This window comes from Anser cygnoides, chromosome 2, assembly GCF_040182565.1.
Source record: "Anser cygnoides isolate HZ-2024a breed goose chromosome 2, Taihu_goose_T2T_genome, whole genome shotgun sequence".
NCBI lineage: Eukaryota > Metazoa > Chordata > Aves > Anseriformes > Anatidae > Anser > Anser cygnoides.
In genome coordinates, this window is record NC_089874.1 from 92,729,213 (window position 1) to 92,754,996 (window position 25,784).

At 39.6% G+C, this 25,784-nt stretch overlaps 1 protein-coding gene across 14 annotated transcripts in view; it reads left to right on the forward strand.

Moving 5' to 3' along the window:
* FHOD3 (formin homology 2 domain containing 3) overlaps positions 1-25,784 on the forward strand; it is a 404,913-nt gene that overhangs the window by 203,459 nt on the left and 175,670 nt on the right. For all 14 annotated transcript variants that reach the window (XM_048077544.2, XM_048077540.2, XM_048077554.2 and 11 more), the window contains one exon: positions 2,135-2,240. In XM_048077544.2, coding sequence (XP_047933501.1) covers positions 2,135-2,240 — 106 coding nt within the window. The remainder of the gene's footprint in view (positions 1-2,134; positions 2,241-25,784) is intronic.

Sequence of the window (25,784 nt, forward strand, 5' to 3'; positions counted from 1 at the left end):
TGACTCTGGTTTCTTTGTGTAAAAACAACGTATAGAAAGGGATTTTGGGGAAGGAGCAGTTGCCTGGCTCTGAGAGGTGGGAAGTCCTCTGGGCTCTCCTGGGTATGGCTGTGCCTCCCCAGTCATTTTATTTTATTTTTTTTACGTTGTTTTTGAATTTTGTCATCCCTTGTTGCACAAACTAATTTGGGATGAATTGCTTTAGCATGAAGTCTTCTTTCTGTTGGCATTTGGTTAGGGCCCTGCTGCCCATAGGAGACAGCCGCAGGTCTGAGTGTCCCAACTGACCGGGCCCCTTCCTGGGCCCTCTCCCATGCATTGGGACGTGTTGCTTGGGTTGGCACTGTGGCCATGGGTTTGGTGGCCCTGCTCTTCAGCCCTGTGCCTGCCAAAAGTCCCCTGCTGTGGAGAGGTCCTTTACTGCTTAGAGCAAACACCTCGTCTGGCTCCTCACCCCTGCGAAGCCAAAGAGAAGGCCCCACTGTTGCTGTGGGATGGATGTTTCCATGCACCTGTAAAACACCATTAGGTAAAACAGAGGAATTCAGAATATAATTAGCGTCTTCTATGTTAATAAGCAGATCCTCTGCATATGCTTTCTCTGGTATCGCCGTAGTCCCACTGTGTTTTGAGTTTGGCAAATGGATAGATGGAGGAAACTTGTCTTAATAAAATTCTGTGCTTGCACATATAATGCCTGATCCGACATGGGAGTTTGTAAGTGTCATGGCTCTTCAGAAAATGTTATCAAGGCATTTATTTATACAAAGAAAAATATAATGCCCTCAAATAATAGAAGTCTTAAATAAAATTTAGAGCTCAGTTGTGGATTTAATCTTACTGATTTGGGGGGGGGGGGGGTTATTATATAGGTTTGCAAAGATATGGCGAATGATTGTATGCTTCCTTTTTACGTACTTTTTAAAGAATAAATAACCTTTATCATGGTAAACTTCATGTCTATATACATTAACATACTGTATATATTTAAATTGTTTTAACAAATTTCACCATTAAATAGATTTTTCTCAAGACTTCTAAATTTCTGATGACTTGTTAGGTCACCTTACAAATATCCCTATATCAGCTCTAGGGAAAGAAGAAAATTCATACAGAATAAATTGTTGGGCTAGAATTTTCAGTGAATGAATTCATTAAGGGACTTGATTATTTTAGTTCACTTAGCAGCTTTGAAAGTGTATGCAGTGAAATCAGAAATCACTCAAAATGAAACTATCTAATATCTGGATCTTATGAAAAATAATGAAAATAATTATATTAAAAATAATCCAAAGAGGGACTCAGCAACAGCAATGATTTTCTCCACAGAGTAGTTCTGTTTCATCAATATTTCAAATTGTTTTCATTACTAATTTGTGTAGCTAATTCATGAAGTGCTGTTTAATCAAGTCTTTAACAGCCTTCTGTTTGTCTGCATGAGCCTCTGTAAGGTGAGAAGACAAGCTTTAGATACGGTGCTCTATATTTCCTTGGCATCTTTTTCAGCGTGTAATTTCCAGTGAGGCTGTCCTGGTATGTGATATGGTGTCATTCTGCTGCACTAAAGAGTATTTGCTTTTATATTAAGTGTTTTCCATCATAATGTGAGAATCCATGGAGCATTCTCTTGTTTAACAGTATAATTCCCCATTGTAAATATAACAAGTATCACAAAGTGAAAAATGTAATATGTTGTAATAAAAAACAATTTTAAAAGTTTTGTTTTATACGCACTTCAAATACTGAAACCGTAGTTTTGCTATGGCATAGTGGTGGATTTCTCTAACTGATACTGACACTCTAAGGCTTTCAGAATGTCTGTTTATAAAATATGAAGAGATCTTAATATCAGGTAGCATGTCTGCAAACATTTAATGAAAAATCCAAAGTTGAATGTTTTACTGATATTAATCTTCTTTAGTTGACCTAAATGTAAAAGCTTGGTTTTTATCACTTTGTATCATGTGTTTAATTCTGATTTCAATGTCTTGTATATAACATCTTCCATATAAACTCGCTTAAATCATCTGAGAACACAGTCAGTGTTGCAGGCATACATTTGACTTGGTTGTGATATATCCTATCTGTTTGTCTTCTAGAGTTCTAACATAGCTTTTCTTTTCTTCTGTGGCAGGATGACAAGGACTTGGTTCATGAATTTGTTGTTGCTGAAGGCCTGACTTGCTTAATCAAAGTGGGAGCAGAGGCAGACCAGAACTATCAGAACTACATCCTGAGAGGTAAGACAAACGTGTCTGAAAGGTGTTCTATAGCTGCGAGGCTCTCACAGGTCTGCTACAACTTGCAGCATGTTAGAAACATATTTTTCTGGTCCGGAGTCTTGCGTATGTAGGAAAATTAGGCTGGGATTAATGCTCACTGCTGATTAGGATGAATTGGAAAAATAAAATGCTGATGTTCTCTCTATTGTCCAGCTTCTCAGTTAGATTATATTGAAAAACACTAATTCTAAGAAAGAAAAGGCATTCTAGAGCTTGAGTTGGATAATTGTAAATGTCAAAGGTCACAGAACAACATAACTTCTTGGAATTGGATTAGTAGCTTGTCACATGATAGGGAATAAACAGCGAGACAGTCATACCTTAAGGTAAGTAGGCTGGAAGCAGTTTCAGCTATCTGATATTTTGGAGCTAAATAGGTAGTCAGAGGATTGTGTTCTGTTCTTTGCACTTAAGACAACTGGCAAAGGTAGAATTTGGGGAATGACATGGAAAGAGTCTTACCGAATTAGAAAGCTGACTTAATGTATAGTGTTCCTGCATGCATATCATGTGTGACTGCATGCCGTTTTTATTTAGCAAGGAAACCCAGGCTGCAAATTAGGAGAGTTCCTTCAGTGTTTTAAAAGGTTATGACTGAGGGCAGAGCAGTCATAACAAGGGATCTGTACTTCTGGGTGATCTCATAGTCAATAGAGAGCGCTAATGGATGCATAACTGTGGTGGATTGCTCATTTGAATTTTCTTAGACTGATGTACATAGCTGTCCCTGAAAATGTCAGTTTGATATATTTAGCTGACAACACTCAATCTGCAAATTGAGGAGCAAAATACGAAAATAGAAAAAGATTTTTCTAAGAACCAGAAGTGCTAAGTTACTGAAAGCAAGAATTCAAATAGTAAGTGTGGTTTTGTGCAAAGAACTTGGAAGGTTAGACTGTACAAATATCAGCTTTTGGGACTGGATAAGAAACCAAATCAGTACCACAGAAATTATGTTCTGTGTAAGTAGTCATGCAGTGATGTAAATGTAATTGAATAGTAGCTTGCTTATAGTCAGAAGTAAAAGACTGTTAACCACAATGCAAGTAGACAAGAACATGGAAACATATGAGAGGAAAAAAGGCTTTCTTTACAACTGGAAAAAAAAAAAAAAACCTTTCTGGGAGAAAATCAGCTATTGATACTCTCCAAAAATTCAGTCTGGAAGCAAAATGAAGGTGCTGCATTGGACAGTCTGGCCTTCAATCTAGGGGGTTACTGTTTCATTAGCTGAGCATTGATCTAGTGGCTGGGTGATGTCTTTGCGCTTCAGCAGGCTTTTGCAACCAGATACTGGAAACTCAAAGCAAGGAAACCTGGTAAGTGTTTACACTACCTGAGCACCCAAGTGGCCTTGCAGTCCAAACACTGGATTGCCCTGCAGCTCTTCTTTTCCAGTATCAGATAAGATCCAGGGCACTGAGCCTCCTTGCTGACAGAATGACCCACTAATACCAGAGTTGGTCACATCAGAACTAAGATCCTTACTTTAAGAAGATGCTTTCAGGGATTGGTACTATCTTTCAAATACCCAAATCAGGTCTCTTGTTCCCCCCATTTTGCTGGTTCTTGACACTGAAGCTTTTTTCTGGGTAGTGTATCCTATCGTCTGCTACAATAATAGGATTTTTCTGTGTGATGTGGGTTTTATTTCAGAAATTAAAATTGTCACGATTGTCTTTCAGAAACTTCAAAGCTTGTTACAACTCCAAGATTTTGTCAGCTGGTTTTCAGTTCCAGGACCTAGCGTGTGCTCTCTGAATAGGTCTTGCATGTGCAATGAGATAAAGATAGGTTTGGAAGTACAGTGTAGCTAGCCAATCTTATCCAAATACATTGAGGAGTGCTGAAAAGAAACATTAAATACACCAGAAAAACACTCTTACATGATGTATTATTTTTGGAATGCCATAGACAATGGCTGTTTTTTTGTTATTGATATTTAAATAAAAAAAAGTCTGTCTAAATTTTTTTTCCCTTACTGCTGTGGTGTCCTGGTCTTGTGGTTCCTATTGGAGTGGAATGTATCCTCATTGTTTTCAATGGGCTTAACATGAATCATAAAGGGATAGGATTTCTTTTTAGTCCCATATCCTGTCTGTATTTCTTCAGCACCTCTCATTTAATTCACTGTTTTCCTCCTGTGCTACTAACACAGCTTATAGGGCTGACAATAAATAGCAGCCTTAGCCATTGCATTGCTTCTGTCGGCAGGGCTTACCCCTGCACTGTTGTCCTTGGTTTTGACTGAGTGGTTTCTGAGTGTTTCCTATTTGCCTGCATTCTTCAAGAAATAACTTTGTACTTAGAAATGAAAATAGATTAGTTATACAGGTATTTGTAGTTGTTGTAGGTGTTCAATACCTTATGCATTCCCAGGTACTAGCCCTTTCTTGAACTTGCTTTCCTTTTTTTTCTAAAAGTCTGTGTTGTTTCACTCTAATGCTTCCTGCTTGTGCATTTCTGCTTAGCAGTTTTGACTTGGCTCAAGGCTGGCTGAGCTGCCAAAAAAATGACTAAATATGAGTCACAAAAGTTTTAGTTACTTTAACGGGTGAATGGAAGATAAGTGTGTCTTTTACATGCAGTGCTGAGAAATCAGGGCAATTGTTTGTCGAGTGCTGAAGAGTGACCGTTTATTTCTGCTAGGTTTTGTGAAATAGGATTGTTTGACAGCACCTTTCCAAAAATGTTTCCTTTTGTCAGCCTGTAGTCTATGGACGTGAAACAACAGTAGTCAGGTCTTCTCTCTTTAACTATTCTGTTAAAATACCAGTCTAGGACACACATTTTCTTCCTCCTTAGTTACTAGTTCTTCAAGCTAAATTTTCCTCTTTGATATTCCTTTTAATTGTCATGGAGATGTAGAGTAACTGTGTTTTGTGGGATGTTCCCCCCCCCCCCCCCCCCACAAAAACAGGCTTTCTTACTTTTTTTCCTCTCTCCCCACTTTTGGGGGAAAGTATCCGTAAGAGCAATGAACTCTACTCATCGCACTGAACTTAAATGTTTCTGTGCCAGTTACAAGATTGCGTAAATTTTCAAAGCTAAATGGAAATGGTGAAAGATTGAAAATAGTCACAATTGATGAAGATTTATATTAATCTTTACTGTAATTTTGAAGGTGTGTATCATTTGGAAATCTTTTTTTTTTTCACTGAATGAAAAAGCAACATCTGAAACAGTGTCTGAGCACAGGATAATTAAATAATTGATAGAATTATGGCAGTTTTCACTTTTTCTGTTAATTTACTGGTGCTGTTGGGAAGGTGAGAAGGAAAAGCAGTTTGTGTAGATGAAGGATTAATAGTTTTAAAAACACTGAGTAAGAGGGGTCTGGGGATTCACCTGACACTGTGATATGAGAAGTACTGCCCAGTGGTGTCCTGTCCCCTCTGCCCCTTGCATCCAATGAAAAGGTTGTTAAAAAGGTCCTCTGGCCTTTTTGCAGAGCATGTTTCGTGCTTGGAGCCCTAATTGTCTATGTGGTGGATTCAAATCATTATTTAGTGGAACCCGTAATTAGACAAAAGATAGAGTTTGTTGTGGTGGTCTGAAAGCACAAGCTAGGTGTCCAGTCCAAGCAGAAAGAGGCCCTGGCCTCACTGCAGCCCACGGTTTCAGAAACTAAGGGTGAGGAAAAAATTGTACCATCAGTGCGTGCGTGTGCTAGTGTGTGCTTGAATGAACCTCTGCCGCTGGATGCAGAAGCTGTATGCTTATACTGGGAATAAGAATTTGGGTTTAAAGTCTGGATGAGAGATGGGTTTTGTTTGGTGATTTTTGTTTGTCTTCCTTTTTTGAAGGAAAAAAGGAAAACAAGTGTTTAGAAGGAGCCTAGGAGTTAAGATTTGAGGCAAAGTTTGTGCTTTAAGTCACCTCCTCCCCGCAGAAAAACAAAACTATTATTATAATCTGAAAGAGAAAGATATGATGTGTCATCTACTGGAGTAATCTATACTCGATTCAATAATCTGGGCAGAAGACTGGATTGTAGTGGAACCAGTTTGGGGTTTCGTATTGCAGGCCTGCTGCACTTCCAATGAAGTGAAAAAGTCCTGTTGGTCTCTACAGACATTCAAACAAGTACAGAAGATGAAGGTGATGGTCCTGGCTGAGGGATAGGATACATCCTCAGGGAAAGTGACATAGCATTTAAAAGGATTAAAAGTCCATAGCTTCCTATACACAGTCAGCAGCATCTTTAATCTGCTAGAAAAACAATTTAATTATTATGCCCAACATTTTTTTCATAGTAAATGTGGTTTATTTTGGAATTGTATTTTTTACAAGCATGCTTTTATCTTTGCACAGATAAATGAGCATATAACAACACTCATTTTCTCTCTTCATTTTGCAAGGCCTTTGGGGATTTTTAAGTAATTTAATGGGAGGCTTTTACCAGAAAAGTCCTGTGTGAGCCCTGAAGTGTAAATAAGAAAGAACAAAGTATCTTCAACCACTGAAATCATGTATGAAAAGTAACTCCAAGGCACATTCTGATCTTTGTTACATGCTTAAAACGTAGGAGTCCATTGAAACCATTCACTTCAACCTTAGTATCTGTGATCTACACTGTTGCAAACTGCCAATGCCAGAGGAGCAGGGGGATTACCAAAGCACAGGAGTGGGAATCGAGAAGCCTGAAACTTCCCAGTCCCACAGTGGGACATGATGAGGAGGAACCTTTTGATTCCTCGCCAATAAATGGGAGCCAATCTTTGCAAGGAGATGGACGGAGAGAAAGGAAGTAGCTGTATCTGGGTAGTCACATTTCTAGTAACCTCTGCTTTCAAATTACAAGGTAATTCAAAATCCATATCCATGCAATGTAGCTAACAATATAGAGGAGAAAAAAAAAAAAAAAAAGAAATTACAGTAAGAACTGCTTGTTATGAAGAAGAAAGATTTCACTGCTGGAATTTGGAGATGCTGAGTTGCTTGCTTGCAGTGTTGAAGCATGCACCAGAACCTCTGGGATCACCCAACTTCACCAAGAGCTCTCCAGGCCATGGGTCAGGTTTTCTACCACAACAGGCAACTAGTTCAGCCGTGAACATGCGCTGAGGCCTCCAGCAGTTAGGCCTATTTATAAAACCAGAGGCACGCGATTTCACCTGCACACCAACTTTAGCACAACCAGCTATGCCGCATATTCTGGGAAATCTGATTAAAGTCCTAAAACAGCTCAGTGCTGTGTGGTAAGAGACCATCTGGTTACTGTCTTTCACCAGGGATGCTGTGTGCCCGAAGATGTCAAGAAGCTGGAGGAAGTAGAGAGCGAGGGTGAGGTTTTGCAAGCGGGCAGTGGAAGCTGCTGCTGATAACCCCTTGCTCTGAAAGCCAAACACAACGTTATCAGCAAGCTGAGGGTATTTCTGCATTGAGCCAAGGGCTACTTGGAATGCTTGGGTTTATAAATGTGCTCTCTGTAACGGGGCAACCCATTTCCAGGAACCAGCTGGCTGTATTTACCAAAGAGACCCCTCTTTGTTGCAAGGACCAGAAATCCTCCAGTGCTCTTATATTTTCCTCCTTCACCTGGACAGACTGTGGGGCTTTCGCCTTTTACATTAAAAGTTGGGTACTATAAAGCATTTAGCATAAACAAGCATATGCTTCTGCAGTAAATGTATGCAATGCTTTGTATTATTGGCACTACTTGTACAAATACCAAGAGAATAGAAATAAAATAAGAGGCTATGTCTATCCTAAATAAATGTATCTTGCTGATTTGGTGCCACAGCAGTAAAACAGGTGGTAGTAACATACGTTTAGTACTGGAAAAAAGCTCTAATGCTATGTAGCATGCATACCTTGACATTACTTCTTTTTCAGTGTGGACTGGAGAACTGTGTGAGGTATTCCAGCTGTAGGAAGGTATTCCAGCAACTTCAGAATGATATGCTGAGAGCTCAAAGAAAATAGAACAGACAGCACATGATTAGTCTTTTCTTTACATTTATTTCTTGTTCTGAAGCCAAATACCAAAACTTTCCTGATGCTCTACTCTTGACCTTCAGTGTGCAGGTATCCACATGTAGCTGTGAAGTTCTTATCCTTATCTCTACATATTCAAGTTGGCTTCTTATGTGCAGTCCTTTAAAAATTATGTAAACCTCTCAGCTGATCTCAAAATAGCTTCAGTAAGGGCCTGGGCCTTAAAGAGAAATCAAGTGCCTGAAGCTTGATTACTTAGGGGTATTGCCTCTGAGAGGGACTCAACCTAATCTCCCTGTAAAGCCATTTCTTTGATCTTTCTGCAGAGTCCATTAGAAAGAGTATCAGAGTTGGACGCCTGTCCTGTAGGGATTTGACCAGTGCATCATTCATGTTGTACGGGACAGCAGACTGCAGTCCCGTGAAACTTTGCCAATGCTCAGCAAATCTGCCTGGAAGCTCCATGTGGAGGTACAGCCTTGGTCCCCCCCCCAGCCCACACCTAAAAAAGTAAATAAATAGAATGATAGCTGCATTAGCAAATTAGTGTACCTGTGCAAGTAAGACCTGCCTGTCAGCAGCACTGCTGAGCTTAGGTACGGCGCCTCTGTGATGCAGCTGTGGTGTCTCCTTTTGAGAGATACCTGTGCTGCTAGCTTTCCATCAGAGAGAGATCGAGCTCATATTGAAGGTAATAGTGATGGCATGGTACCTTTTATATGTGTACAGAAATAGTAGATTGTTCATTCTTTTGTGTGTCTTGAAAAGCTGTGGAATCAAAAAATATGAATGGATTTGGCATCCTGGGTCATGACTCTTTAGAAATAGTGAGATTAGGATGCTTTTCATTGTACTGGAAAAGAAGGCACAGTGTACCATCTCCTCGACCAGTAATATAAACAGCAGACCCTGACTCAGAAGCTGAATCCTCTTTCATTTCTGCAAATCTCTCTTTAAGGCCAAATGCATTTGTTTACTTTTCCAAGGGTAGCAGGAGAGCTTGACCTTGGAAGCCTTGCAGTTTAAAATGACAGAAAGCATCCTACTTGCTTTCCTGTCTGTACTTAGAGCACTTCCTTTCTTGTTTTCTCATCTGCATATTTTTAAATGACGTTCCTTAGAGTCAACCTACACATCTATTGCGCTGAGAGTTTCCTACCAAATGCAACCTTAAGTGTTCCCTTAGTTCGTGGAGGAACCCCTTCCCTCTCCTTCCTCCCTCCTCCTCCGCTTCCCTCCCTTCTCCCTGGATGCGATTCCGATCTGTGATCCGTCTGGAAGCAGAGCCAGATGGTCCTAACGCACTGCGTACAGCACGGGTCCTCCCAGCCTGGGATGGGAATTGGCACTGAAGCAAATGTGAGTTCAAAAGTTTAACCACCAAACAGTAATTTACACATCTACAAATAAACTGAGCGGCTTCGTGCGCCGTATGGAATTGGCCGTCCGTGTTGTGACTGCTCGCGAGGAGAATATGGTGTTCTCATAGTCTACGTGGAATTCAGCAATAACACCACCATAAAATTATGGATTTCCCTTGTTTTTAAAACTGACAGACTCTGGAAGGGTTTGGGTTGCTTTCTGTCTACATGAAAATGAATCTTTGGGTTTTTGTGTAATTTTTATGCTTTGTGAAATTCCCATGAAATGTGACACCTCAGGCTATGCAGACTCCATGTAAAACGAGGAGCTGAACCATGAAAAATGCACATCCTTAACTACTAAGCAAAGAATAAGTACTTGGAAGTGGTCTCAGGGGTCTTTAAAGCCATTTTGGATGTTATATGATTTAACTACTCGAACTTTATGAACAAGTCTTGAAAACAATGCACCGGTTCCAACTGGAAGGAGCATATTACAGAGGATTTCGGCCTTTTTGTAGTAATCTTTGAGCATGAAGTAGCCAAAACCTGATTCATTAGAGAAGGGGGAAAATGTGCAGAAAATGAAGACATTCATAAGCTGGCACATACGTGCACACTTGCACAAAGTACCCCGCTATTAGGGATTTTGCTATAAACTGTTTGTAAAGAATATATGCATTTAATATGCTACAAAATACACTGGGGAAAATAATCTTTGCTTGTCCCCATTTCAAGATAAGATGCTTCCACAGCTCCTTGTGATTGCGATAATTGGGGTGGCACACAGAGTGCTCTATCCCAATACAAAAGCAAAAATAAAAAAACTAACGACTCTAAAGGGATGTGGGGGGAGAGTCAAATGTGTATTTTAAATGTAGGATAATTAGAAAGTGCTGACTGCTATTCTGTGGAGATGATAATTATATGACATAATGAGGTGTCAAAAATGAGCTTGTTTGAATGTCTTCAGAGTTAATTTCCCTATACAGATATACCTGAATTATTTTAAGTTACATCTGAGCCCTTTTGGTCTATTTATACTTCTTTTTTTGTAGATGTGCATTTCTATTGCTCATGTTCTCATAGGAGCAATCAGAAAATAGAGTGATAGACTGAACTCCTAAAATACTTATCTTAATTGCTATGAACAGTGATCTTCTTGAAGCCTCTGTATCAGAATATTTTTAAGAGCCCCAGAGAATTCAAGAAATCTAAGATACTTGCATGTGTTAGTCCAGTATTATTTATAAACATATGATAGTGTTCATGCATATGTGTATAAGGAAGAAAATATATAATCAGAACCTGACGTCAGTGAGGGATGATTTTAATGAGCATATGAGAATATTAACATTTGTTTGCTGCTGTGGAGGGTTTCTGCTTGCTTGTTCTTCTGCACGGCCCTGAGGACCACGGAGGAGTGCAGAAGGTACGCTGTGTAGGGAGGCAGAAGTAGCTAATGGCTGCATGTTTGCAAGGGCTGAAGAAGAAAAGATGGGAACTCTTTTTGCTGCTCCTTAATGAAATACAGGGACCAGTTTACTCTCCGTTAGTGCTTTGCCTCTCCCCACCTCTACCACCTCCCACGTGCAGGACTCAAGCTACTGATGGTGGCATTAGAGCGAAGAGAGGAGAACGTGCTCTGGTGCCCTTATAGATGAAAAGGTAGTCAGAATATGCGGGCAGGGACTGAGCAAACGGTGGGCATGCAGCGAAGCCCAGCCACTGTGGCAAGGCAGACAAGTTATTGCATCTTCCCTCTTGAAGCCAGAGAGAAAAGAGGTGAGGTTTGCAGTTCCTGCCTGCTAGAGGAGGGAACACACAGGTTTAGTGCATTCCTTAGAGTTTAACAAAAAGTTGGAATTGAATACCACCTTAAGCTGTGGATTTATGAATTTTAACATGTTTTCTTTCTCATCACGTTTCCAGGCAAGAAGGAATTTTTCCAGTTTTCAATGTGTGAGGCATTTCCAGTATTTTCCACTTAAATTTCGGTAGCTAAAGCCTGTGCTGTCAAGCCAGGAAAGAAGGTACTGATCTCCTGCCCCCTAGTGACACGAGGCACTGAGTTTCATTAGCTGCCAAAAATACTGTATATACATTATTCAGGGTGTTTTTTTCAATAATAGATCACTTTGAAATTTCTTCCTGGAGGTTTTAGTGAATAGAGTTTACTGATGTAGGTGCCATGCAAAATACGTCATTATTTTCATTTGCCTCTTTTTAGTTTGTTGACAGCTAGAAAACAAGCATTCTCTTCTCTTCCTAGAGATGATGACAGTGATTTCAGAATAAAAGAGGAGGGATTATTCAGGGTGTATGACAGTAGGAAGGATCTGTAGCCCTGTGGACCTAGGATCAAGGCTGGAGTGTTCCAGTCCCACAGACTGGTGTTTCAGAAAAGCACTGAGTAAGTTGTAGGAGTGGGGTGATGTATTGATGACAATCTTGCTCAGAAATCTGAACATCTCTGGAAGAAAGAGCACGTAGAGAAGAGGAGTTTCAAGTTTGCACTGAGTGGCTCCACGTCATACTGGGCCCAGAAGGACGCATCAGGGGAAAGAAAATGGTCTATGAGCTACAGAGAGAGAAAAGCACAAAGAAAGCTGCCGAGAAGCTAAGGAGTGGTAACATGCCTCAGGAAAGATTACTGATTAAGGGCACATCCTAAGGGTTAGCTTTAAGGAAATGTTGGGATGAACAGACTCTTTTACAGTTGCTGTTTTTCTTTTTACATTTCACAGTTCCCTGAAGTGGTGAAATTTTAATAAATAAATAAAATCTGTTTGCCAGGAGGAGTACAATTAGATAGCTCTGATGTTACAATGCATTGACTTTAATTGTTGAAGTGCTACTCAGGAATACTCAGGAATTAGTATATACTCACACTTGGGAATTAATATACCTGTAGCATGTTTTAAGTGGGTTTATTTAAATGACAAGTGGGGTCTTAAAGACTTCTGCCAATATTGAGCAATATCCTGTTACCTCCTCCTGTGAGTTATCACCTAGCCTAGACAAGGATCTCAGTTTCCCCTATACCTGCTCTTCTGTACCTCCCCACCTAGTGCCCTGATTTCCTCATTTTGTACTCCAAATCTTTGCTTCGAAACCAGTTCTGTCATTTTTTTAAAGTTACACCTTAGGCTGGCTTTGGGTACAGTGGGGTTGCACAGCACTTACTCCTGCTATTTCTTCAAGTTTCTGCTTGCAGACTTTTCCCCTGGCTGCTCCATATCTCAACAGCCTGCCCCTGTGCAGAGGGCAGTGTCAGGGAGCAGACTCTGTTCTCTCACCCTGCAATACGATGAGCCAAAGTTTAGCTTTTAAGGCAGACTTTCAAACTAACTTTGAGACATGTTTTCCAGCTTCCCAAAAATCAATATTGGGACACCAGGCGGTTACTTTTAGTATATAGATTAATATCAGTGATGGAAACAGTGATTGTAGTATTTATTAATCATGTATATTGGCTTCTAAAAAGAATACATCTATGAGGTTTTTGATAAAAGTTTCTAAAAACTGTTCCCCAAGATTATTATGAACAGATGCACTTAGAATACCATTAAGCTTGATTAATAAGTCTTGAAAATTAATAAATACCTGTATGCCTTATTTTGCATGCATGCATATCCCCTTTGTATGCAAGCTGACAGTCTTTGATCACACAGTGGGTATGGCTTTTTCCACAGCTGCTCGATTCAGCTAGTGAGCACTGTCACACCTGTACACTTAATGAACACCTTTTAAATAGCTTGTTGTACCTTCAAGGCTGCTCAAGGCTTTGAGATTTATTTCTTGCTATGCAAATTCTGTTATGCTTGTTTTTCTCATGCATTTTTCTGTGGTTTGTCACTAATTGTTATCCAAGACCTTCACAAATACCATGCTATTTCCAGAAGCTGAGGGGGCAGTGTAATCTTTATGTGGCAGATAAGGAAATGAGGTACTTGGGACTAGACATATTCTGAATCCAGAATGATTCAGTGAGACTAGGTGACGTTTATTAGATTACTTGGGCTTGTTTTTCAGACTTCATATGGTACTTTCTGTTTATGCCTTTTAAATCTTTACTTTTGGGGCTTCATTTCCCATTTAGACTCTTGCCTAGCCTGTCCTAGTTTTCTCTCTCTCTGATCTGTATAGACAAAAACCGTTTTCCCCTTTCCACATCAACTTCTTTTCACCATCACCAGATTATCAGTTCATTTACATTATCAGTCAATATTTGTCAAATAATTAATAATAACTACACATCAATTTTCATCAATTTATTTGCATGAATTTCTTCATCGGTTTAAGCTGGTTTAAACATCTTTTCTCCCATCACTTCTTCCTACTGCTGCACTGTCTCCTGGGTTCTGGCACCACAGCTGTGTTTGTGTGATAGTATAATGAATTTGACAGAAGAATGTGTTCATCTGAAAAATTGCTCGGTGGGGTAAAGAGGTGTATATATTGCTGTTTTTCTGGATGTTTCTCAGTGCTGTCAAATAACCCGGTCCAGTTCTCTGTGTTGGGGCACAAGCCCCTGTGCTGGCAAAACCCTCGGTTTGACCCAAGACAAACAAGTAAGGGAGAGTTTTGCAGTACTGCTATCAAGTATGTTGTCACAGTTTCAGTCTCTTATCTCTAGTCCATTTCTTTCCTCAACATCTCTCACATTAGTCCTAATCCCTCCAGCCAAGTAGCTTTTAGTCTTTCCTGTTACTTCCCTCATTTATCCCAGTCACTTCATCTCTTTGCATAACTCTCAGATGCTCATTAGCACTTTCTATCAGAGTTCCTGCTTTAATTTTCCATTTTTTTGAGCTTCTCTGGACTTAAACTTTGTTTCCTTCTGCATTCAGATCAGAATTCTCCTCCTCACTACCTGAATAACCAGATGATTCATTTAAAAATAAAAACAAAACACTTACAAGCTTTCTGGTCTTATTTTGAGTGCCATGTCCTTCCTTGGTGGGCAGTTGCTGGGATTGTTACAGGGATCTTTTGAGCACCAAGGACTGAGGTTTCAGTTGATTGTATATTTTCAGTAGAGAGTACTGTAAGTGTCAAACATGGGTCATTTCAAAACCTTTTAACTACACAATTTGGACACATCTTAATCTGGTCCATATGAGCTTTTTCACTGACATGACATTATAGTCTTCCTGAATTTTCCAAAGAGCACAGCTTATTTATTTATTTTTAGAAATCGAACTCAGCAATATTTTTAATTCTAGTAGTATGTTCTCCTTCTCCTTCCTCTTCCTGCCTTCTACAAACCCACCGTCAATATAGGCAATGTTAGAAAATTTCCACGAAAAAAGAAAGTGATGTGATTCAAACACCACACAGAGGAAGTTTCAGTCCAAACTGAAAACTTTAAAAATTATGTACAACTAACCCCAGGAGAGTTTTCACGGGAATTATCAAGCAGTTGTATTAACAAGCAACAAGACCTGTGCCATATCTAATGAACCTCCAATTTTAATTTCACGAGGCTCATGGCTCACTACTGAAAACGTGTAGGAAAATCATGCTTTATTGGCTAAAATATAACGTCCCTCTTGTTGCTTTATGCTTTGCTTTATTCTGGTCTTTAGCTATAATAATGTGTTGTTAACGGTGACTAATAAACTGGTTATAGTGTAATGGTTTGATTTTTATTAAGAAAGAATAGACAAAAACTTTGCTATTTTTTAAGTAGTATATCTAATGTAGTGTTCTTATGTAAAATCTTCACTGTGAGTCAGCAGAGCAATACTTGACTGAGCAGTAAATTTTGGAATGTCTGTTTGGAGCTAAATTTTATATCAGTACTTCAAAGTAAGTAAGGGCAGTTAAATACACACTATGTATCATTTGAAAGAATCCTTTTTGGCTGGTTTGTAGGGCAGGATTCATCTCACCTAATTCCAGTGAACTTGTCTCAGGTAGTCAGCTAGATCCCAAGAGAAAACACACCTTTGTGATTGAACTGGGTTTGCTGCTTGATTGGCAGTTTTTCATATCTGCTGTTATCTTTTGTTTCTCTGTTTTCCATCTCAGGCCATTAGTCTGTGTCTGCAATTGTAGTTTAACGTAGAAAGAATTTGAGTACTTGATGCAATTCAGTTCATTTCAGTCTCAACTAGTTCCTCAAAAACAGTGGAAGGAACTCAGCAGAAACTGCTTCAGACCTGTAAGCTATCTCTGTTATGACAAGAAAGACATTGGTAATATAACATCCCAGGCTGAATGTCTGTGATCATTTCCCTCAATTTACTTGATTGAACGAATAGGTGGATAACAGCAGGTCTATTCTTTTTCTCTTTGAAGACATTCAACAAGCTGTCTTATAGTCAGCTTTGTGAAAGTACTTGTCCTTCAGTGCCTTTCATTGCATTTTGGGTTGCAGGGTGGAGGTGGGGGGTGTTGAGATAAGCAAAAAGACAGAAAAGCCCAGACAACCTGCTCCTGAACTCAGGCATCAGAGAAAGCAAACATCTACACTTGACGTTTTCAGGCTTTACAAGTCCTGATGGTGCAACACGTTTATTGCTCTAGCATAGTTAATACTTGCTATAAAAAGCCAAGCCACCATTATGTGTTTAGTGGGTGTAATGGTTCCCTGAATCATCCAGTAAAAGAATAAGACTTGCTGTTTGATTTTAGGAGCATCTTAGCAAGATGATGTCCTAGTTGATTTCCTTGACTAGCATTCATGGATGGCAAAATGGTCATTTCAGGGGTTTTAGCATCATTGCCTCAGTTGAACAATGACCTCAGTAGAAAGATTTGTGATTTCTGCAAATCAGGAGAGAAATCCAGGATCTTATTCTTTAATCTATGCCAGCCTTGCTAGCTTTGGCCAACAGGAGCTGTAGTGCACATCCTAAACCTGACGTAACAGCTCTGTGGTCAGATGTGCCACTTCGAGCCGACGTGGTGGCCCGTGTGGGCCCAGGTTTGGTGAGCTGAGTACCATGGACAGGGGCGGCACAGCATCAGCCTGTGCAGTGCTTAGCACTTGCCAACAGTGTCAAAATAGTCGTATGAGCCTGAATAATTGGTGCCAAATGAGCAATTATTAATCGCATGTAAAATAGACGTGCCTTCTTAAGCTCCTTCTCGCAGGTGTTTTGGATTCAGACCTCCCGTGCGGTTGTGTTTGGTCCAGAGCTCTTCAAGGCCCTAAAATACTGTGTGATAAAGAAAGCTATTTCTTTGTGAAGCTTTGAGAAGGCACTGCAGGTGTTCATGAAGTCCTCTTACCGAGTGTTTCACACTTTGTGCTGAGAAAACCCTTTCTAATGCCTTTTTTGTGTGGAGCGAATGTCAGGCTGTCACGGCCTGTACCCTTCAAATGACATTTCGTTTGAACACAGTGATGCTGTGATCTTAACCAGCCTTGTTCTAAAGTGGTTTTTGAGTTTCATATGGGTTAAGCTGCAGATTGGGCATTGACATGCTTCTTCCAGATGTCTATCAGAATATATTGCTTTGTTCCAACTGGAGCGCTCAGACTGCTGTTTGGTGGTGGTTACCCATAGATGGGTGTTGTTGGAAACATTCCCTTGCACAGGCTATGGCAAAATATATATATATATATATACATATTTTTTTTTTCCATCCTGAAGTATAAAGGTTCATTTCACTAATGACTGTTGACATCATCTGCTTGCTTCAGACAAGACCAAGTACAAAGAAAGACCGAGACATTATATTTAGATTATTAAAAAAAAAAAAAAAAGCAGTGTTAAATTAACTTGAGAGACTGAGGCTTCCTATTTGTTATGCATTCTTATTTCTGCATTTTCTATGAGGAAAATGCTTCTCTGAAACAGTCCTAGCCATGTTGAAGGGACTTGCAGAAGAACTATTTGTTACTCCCAAGAATCTGTAATTTCTTGATATGTTGCCAGTGTGAATAAGACAACACGTTCTATCCTCGATTTCAGTGTTCTTCCCACATGTTGCACTTGTAATTGTCAGGGACTCAGGGGGGTGTTATGGCTGCTATGTCCTTTGTGCTTGGCGTGTTGGAGAGCCACGTGCAACATCAGAGCGAATCCAGGAGGAATGAACCATGCTCGAGCAGAACTTCGCCACCTCAATCACTGCGTTGTCTTGTTTGTAGCTAGGTTGATAGTTTTCCCTTCACTCCAATGTCACATTATTTTGCACTTCCTGCTCTAATTCAATTTACAGGCTGAATTCTATAAATAAAAAGTTTATTTTTGATCTTCCTTGTCAGTATATCAGTGCATTGACCTGATGTTCAGGAATTCATTTATTCAGTGTGTGTTTTCAGCAGCAGTTTCTGGCCTACAAGACTGAAGAGGACATGGAGAATCCCAGTGCTCTGAAGCTATAAGTCTAGTTTAAAGAACAACAAGTTATTAGAAATAAAACAATCTGGAATCTTTCTATTTATAGAGTGATTTCTGCATGTAAAAGGTATAATATTTTTAATTTTTACTCTGCAGTCAAAAGACCAAGAAGCTTAGAGGAGATTCTCAGCTAATGACATCACTCCAGACCTTAGGTTGTAGTTAAAACATGAACAGATTGCTGTGGAGTTACGGGAACTGCTCCTTATCAGATGATGGTGCTGCACACAGGCATGATGCATGTACATTGTGACACATTTCTGTCTTAGGTGTTGTAAACCAGGATGGTTCTTACCAGCAGGAATTTTGGAAGTCTCATTTCAAACAAGATTAAGACCTGATTGGCCTTGGTTGCGCTCTTGTTTATCTTGCTGACGGAAATAGGAGTTAACTCTTGATGTGTATGAAACACACAAATTGAATCCAGAACTCTTAAAAAAGAAAAGTCCTTCATAGTTACTTGCTTGTCATGTTATAATGTGCATGCAAACAAAAACACCGTAATACTGAAAATGATGTTACTATTGAAAAAAAATTTGTTTTTCCTACAGCACCAAAAGATCAGTCTTGATTATATTGACATTTACTGACATTTTTTTCATTTGAATGGCATCATAATCACTCCCTCGAAACACAAGAATTGTTTTTTTAGGTGAACACTCTGAAAAGATCATTAAAAATAATCAGGGTAATTTAGCGCTGCTTTAGCTCAAATTCCCATTTTTCATTAATGTTCTTCTGTGTTTGCTTATAAGCTTTTCTAAAAAAAAAAATATCTTAAGATTAAAACATCCTGCTTACTGGGTTATCCTGTGAGAACCACAAGCACATTACTGCACATCTTGAAATGCCAGTACATATCCTAATATATACTTCATATAGAATACATAGGACTGTGGTTTCTCTAAATATAGTGGGGTTTTTTTTGTTTTGTTTTGTTTTGGCATTTCTACTCTTCCCCCAGTTGTTGTGTTCCCAACAAGAACCATATTGCATCTATGGGCTTTTTTATATTCTTTAATAGCTTGAAAGTATTTTAAATCTGTGTTCTTCTTGCTGCTAATGAGGAACATTTCATGCTATATTTTTGGAAATGATTTCTTTTGCGTCTTATTTGTCCAATCAGATGAAATTCAGAGACCTTTCAGTCAAATGAAAGAAATTTGCATTTTTTTATGTCATACCCTTGATGCTTCAGTTCTTTATACTGCCATTATTGCCAGCAGAAAAGATCCAGCAAATCAAAATTGTAAAGACAGCTTTAATTTTACAGAACAATATTCCCACTGTAATGGGCTTTAAGCTTTCTATTGGCATCACTTAACGCCAGTACAGTGTGATGTATGTACATCAGTAAAAAGATAGCTTCTGCTGCCTCTAGCTGGAAGAATTTAGGGAGGAAAGCATTGCCTTCCTGTCCCCCCAAAGTAGAACAAAACGACAGTCCCTCCCAGTCCTCCTGCACTGTTGCTGTTTGTTTCGGTATCCCACACCATCGGTCCCCAACATGGAGCTCTTCTGGCTTAAATTACCTGGTTTCTTACTGCTGGTGGGTCAGTTTGACTTCTTTCAGTTCTTGATCCAGTTTATCTTGGGTGTGTGTGCAGCAGCTGCAGCAATACCAGCGTGAGTGGCTCCCTTGAGCAGGAGAGAGCTGAGCTGCTTTTTCCAGCAGTGGTGTTGGCTTGCTCCGTTTCACAGCGTGTGAAATTCTTGCTCCAGTGACTGGCCTAAAGTGGCTTTGTTTTCTTCTTGCTCTTACAGGCCTGTGGGTTGATTTCATGCAAGACAGATTCGGCTCTAGCTGTTTTAGTCTGACCACCTGTAAAATCTTGTTGCATTTATTATCTTTAAATATGTTTTGTTTTGAATTTTGTGGGTAAAATTACGTACTCAGGATGTTCTCTTGAGCATGTATAGAGATGACACGAGGCGTCTCCCTGTAATGATTGGACTTTGATTATGTTGCTTGAAGGTGGAAGCAGCAGGGCCCTTTCTGCTGCCAGAGGAGGAGGATGTTCTTGAATTTCATGAATGGGAAGCACTGAGTTGCAGACACCTGGGAAGTGACCTGGATAGCTCCACTTGCTGCTGCTCCAAAAGAGATGTAGGGGAACAGCACGTGGCTGCTACTGTTTGAACAAATTTGTAAGATGAGGTGCTGGAAACTAAGCGTAGATGTTTTCTAAAGCATGCCAGAGAACCTGGAAATGCTTTCAAAATAATGGCAAAATGCATAATAGGCATAATAGTTTTATCAGAGAGCATCAGAGAGAGGGCAGTTGAATATCCACAAGATTTCATATATCTTTTCCTAAGTATTGAAGTATGAAGTAAGACTAGGGACGTTACAGGATTGCTTTCCTGTACCAGACTAAAATGCAACAGTCTGAAAGTTGATAGTGTGTATTATGAAACACAGATTACAAGCAGGTTCCACTTTATTTGCCATTTAACTCATTTTCTGTGTAAATTATTCAGCATCAATGATATTTGAATAGAATCTCATTGCTGAAGAGAAAGGCAAACTGACCCCCCTTTCTCTGACTCCAGTCTTACTGAGGTGTTTGAGATGCAAAAATATAAGGAGAATGAAACTCTCTAACAGTTTACAGATGTTGGCTGTGAAAGCAGGCTAATGTAATTCCCTCCCTGCCATCTTGATTATCACGCTTAGCCCATCCTCTCGCTTCAGCTAGGTTGCACCTGTGTTCACTTTGCCTTGTAAGAATCAAGTTTTTGTTCTCTCCCTTGAATTGTTAATACAGTGGTGGTTCCATCAGCTCATGCCATTTTTCAGTGCGCTTTTTTTTTTTTTAGAGGATGATGCAACGAACACTGCACTGGTTAGAGAGTTGTGGAGTATTTCTCCAAGGCTGTGTGGATGATAGACATGCAGGAGAATGGCCTCAGTGTCAGAATTACTGTATTTTGGGTCTGAGAATGGAAAACTCTTACTCTAGCAATCTCTTAAGTATATATATTATAACAATGGCAGCTGATTCTGTACTAACTTTTGTTTTGTATTGCACCTAAAAACAAGATCTCCAAACCTGGAAATGAAACCTGTGTTTATTGGTGCAGTGTTTGTGTCCCTGCTCGATTCTGCTAGGCCTCCTGCTTGCAGTGAGACAAGGCAGGTAGGTGAAGTCATGTTCTACAGGTTGAGCGCTAGGAAGCCTCATAGATGGCTGTAGGTAACCATCACTTGTCTCGTGGTGAGATTCACAGCTGATTTGGGTGGTGTGACAGCATCTAGAGTACTTAATAGAAAAGCAGCCTTAATTAACTTGGTTGTTGTGCCTTTCGTTAGTAAAACTAACAAGTAGAAGAGATTTGTTTGTCGTAAAGCTGTTTTCTGAAATCAATCTTTATCTCTGTAATATAATCTGTATTATGTATTATAATCTGTAATCTGTAATTTTCTATTACATTCTTGACCTCAAAACCCTGGGGCATCCTCTCTTATTCCCCTGAATGTGTGACAGAGCTGGCAGTGCGGGTACTTTGACAAGATTTCATGGGTTCTGTAACATCTGCCCATTCTATTATTCTCACTAATTTGTGTCCTGCATCAATGAAGCTTCTGTCTCGTGGAAGGGAAGGTGTTCATAAGCTAATAATTGCTGGAAATTGTCCAAAGGAAAGGCCTGTCCCGCTTCAGCAGGAAATCTGTTTTCTGATTAATTGCAGAGACTGGCATAATTTAGGTAAATGGTCTGTCTGTATAGCTCTGCTCCTGTAATTCTCTCTCCTGGAAATAAAACTTAATGAGAAGGCACTTCAGCTTATTAGGAAGCAGTAGGCTCGTATTGTCTACACTTTTGACATTACCTTTGTGGCTTTTTATAGCTGTGCAGGAAGTCACTCAGAAAGTCACTAAGAAAAAGTCAGGAATAGGCAGTTGATGTGCCTTCCTTTTTTTTTTTTTATTGAGGTTTTTATTGTGATTTACCCATTAATCACATATTTACCTCAGCTAGTAGAATGGTCCTAATGTGGCACCATCTTGTATAGTCTCTCCTCTCTCTATATGCGTATACATATTATCAGTGTAAATACACAGGTTTCCAGTATCTCTGTAGTTCTTTGTTTTCCTGTTCGTAAATTACACATTTCATTCCTGCTGCTTATACCATTGCAGTGTTCTTGCTTACGGAAGGAGTTTTCTTGTAAAATGCCTCATTTGGGCTTGTTTAATGTAAGAAATCACAGGTGTTGCTCACATGTTTTCATATTCCTTCTATCCAGAAACTTCCTGTGGCAGTTTTTCTTTTGTTTATTTTCCATCAGTGAAAATTTGAGTTGTGACTTCGATTGGATGGACTTTTTGCTCTTAAAAACTCAGGCTATGAATGTGCCTTGCACTGAAACTCTGAAAGTGAAAGCAGCAGAACCATTGCTCATCCACTAAATCCTGTTATGTTGGCTTAAAAGCAGTGATTGAAAATTTAGCTTTGAAAAACTTAAAGAAAAAAAATAAAAAAGGGAAAAAGTTAAAAAGAAAAAAGTTGAAGGAAAAAAGGGGAAAAAAAAGAGGAAAATACTTGCAGACCAGCGGGGACAGGCTAGCTTTCAAAATGAGATTTTCTTGAGCTTTCTGGGATCTCTCTCTGCAGCAGCAACTGAAATGATACTCAGGTGGAAAACAGTGACGAAAACAATGTGAAACATCAGCTTTTCTGTCCACATATATCATATCATCTTGGACACTAAACAAGGCAATGTCATCTGTTGTTTGTACCATGCATTTTTGCTATAAAAATAGAATTCTGAAACCACTGCGAAGGTCTGGGCTTTGAAAGCATCTTTTGAAAGACCGTGTACAAACAAACTGCGGCCCTTTTTTAAACTGATCATACACACATGAAAGAATTTATCACATAGTGGCTGGTGTTTTATTGTGGTACTGTAAGACTAGTATCTTGGGGCAGGGATATGTAGATGTGGATACATATAGTTAGGTGTGTTTATCTACACATGGATTTGTGTACAGATGCATATTTATGAATATCTATGTGCACAAATGCACCAAAACAAGTATGTGTAGCTGCAAGATGTGGGGAGAAGAAAAATGTTGCTGGACTGTAGAAATGACCTGGAGGAAGTAATGTACACTGTAATAAAGCATTTAATCTCCAGTTTGGGATTTCCTAATCTTTTAGCTCTCTCAAATTTATTTGCTTAGTCATAATTGTAAGTGCTAATGCTAGGTGGGTTTGGAAAACTAAAAGGAAAACATTTTCATGATTGGAAGGCAAAATTCTTACCATGGATCTTGTGTGGTGTTGCTGACACCAGGGTGTTCGTGACTGGTCGTGCAAGGAAATGCACAATGTGGCTAGCCCTTGAATTCTTTAGTATATCAGTTTTGTATTGTTAATGTACATTAGGTGAGAAATGTGTACTGTGCACGCTGTATACAGAGGGCTTGTTAAAAGTTGGCAGTCTAGATTTGAGGGAAAAATGTGATGAGAAGGCGGCAGAGGCAGTAAGTGCAGCTGTATCCCATTCCAGCTGTGTAGCCGTGGAAGGCTGTGAGGGCAGGCAGCTCTTGCCTATGGGGAATGGGACCCTGTTCAGAAGACAGGAGGGTAAAGAGGATCTGCAGCTTTTCCATGAGACATTTTTAAATAGGGATTTTTAAGGAGATGGCAAGCACAGCTCAGGTTGAACAGTTAGCCCTACAGGTGCTGTTTCCATGAGGCGGCTGCTTTTCATGAAGCGTGTGAAGTGCATGGAAGGGGTTTGCTTGTTTTGTTAGTTGGATCATTTCCTTCAAGCATGTTCTTAAAGCCCTTTGACTAATGATAAAACTATAAAGTGTTTCTTTTGGCAAGACATAAATAAAATAGTGTGCTGGAAATCATCCTGAATAAAGGAAGACATTCTGTGTTCAAGCAAATCCCCTCTCACACCTTCTGAAAATTTCTGAAAAATCCCTCCTTGTGTTTCCTTCTACAAGGTGGGGGGAGGGAGAAGCAAGGGAGGAAAGTAAAGCAAAAGGTCATTATGTATAAGGTCAACCCAGGGGAGGAAAAAAAATCCACAAATTAATTGCTTTGCTAATGCTGCAATTCCTCTATGAGACCTTTCCCAAGGTATTACCACGTTTACGTTGCTGGACCAGTCGCCTGAAATAGGTTGTGTGGTGGTGAATGTGGCTCCCTCCCTCTGACCCTGCTCAGGAATTCCGGAAGCTGTAGGGAAATTGCATCTCTTTCAGAAGCAGCATGGGGTACCTTGTTGTTACAGTCACCCCAGTTCATTGCAGGCTGGGAGGGGGGGCTGGTTTCCATTCCTGCTTCATTTAATAAACGCATTGCAAGGAAGAGCAGTCATTCTTCTAAAGGAAGATTTCGGAGGAAAAGGTAGCTATCTTTCCTGCTAAAAAACAGCATTAGGAAAAATTGGAAGGTTTTGTGGGGACAGGGCCTTATAGTCTGCAGAGTTTGTCTAGAGATTTATGTAGTTTGGATAAGAATTCTGGCTCTGAGCCCTTCTGTATGTTAAACTTGAAATGAGATTAAGGAAAATGAGAAAGAATAGACTTTATTTTTTTTTAATACTGTTACCGACAATGTTGACTCTTTCTCTCACCACTTCATATTTTACTTTTTTGTAAAGTCACTTGGATTGCATGCATTTTAGGTCACTGATTTCTGTAACTAAGAAGCTCTTTTGCAAGTTGGTGTGCAACCTCTCAGAGGTTCACACAGAGCAGTATATTGGAGTCTCAACACATTCTCAGGAAGATGTAAAACAGTTTAGTAATGTTTATTATGCAATGGCTGTGTATAATTTTTTTACAGGTTTAAATCAGCTTTGTTACTGCAGTGTTGATTTTTTAAAGCTCTTCGAGATTTTTCTATGCAGTAGCAAGCAGCTGTCCTTATTCAACTGATAACTACTGTTTATGTTTATTTTTTCTGCTATTTGACCACAAAATGTGAATTACTGGCTTTGAGGCAATTCTGTTTCCCTTGCACTTTATTCTACAATAAATTTCTTTGAATCAAGCAGTGAATCAAAATGGGTATATTTCCATTCCGCTGAACTTTCTTCACTGAAGAAGCAACTCGAGTGTTTTATTTATTTATTTATTTTCCCATTATTTATACTGTATGAAAAGTGAAAGCCTACCTTTCTGCCGCAAGCAATCAGAAAGGATAAGGTTAGTGAAATTTAATTCCCAATTGCAACTGTGAAGCAAATTTAACAGCCCTAGAGATAGTAGTAATCATTTTGTGAAGAGCAAGAAGTCTTATAGCTAAAGACAGCAGCATGTACCCACCTCATAGTTTAGTTTTCTGTGGACAAAAATCTGTAATTTACCCCATTTTGTTTCACAGCCTTTCATTTTACAAAGAGAAATCGTTCTGAATGGCAACGGTAATCAAAGTGTTAGCAATTGGTGCTTGCAGCAGTCTCCCAGATGTCAGAATACCAGTCCCAAAACGGTGAGACGTTTGTCAAATAGCTCCTTGGAGCTAAAGATGCCCTTCCAGGACAAGTGGGAGGCTACAGGAGCAGTGGTCTTGGAGCAGATCAGAGGTCTGTTGTCTATCCCCATCTCACAATCTTCCCTTCCCATAACATGGTGCAAAGAGGATGCTCTTCAGTCTCTATGAGGGCGATGAGAAAGCTTGGAGTTAGTGACATTTTATCAGTGCTGCTTTTAAGGAAACAGGGATATAGATAGGAGTCATCCCAAAAATGGGAGAATGATCGCAAGACGATGGTTGCATGTGGGGGAATGGTGTCTTGTAGAACATAGGCAGTAGCTTGGGTTTGACAAAACTCCGATCTGCGACGTGCTTCTGGACGTATCAGCCCAAAGG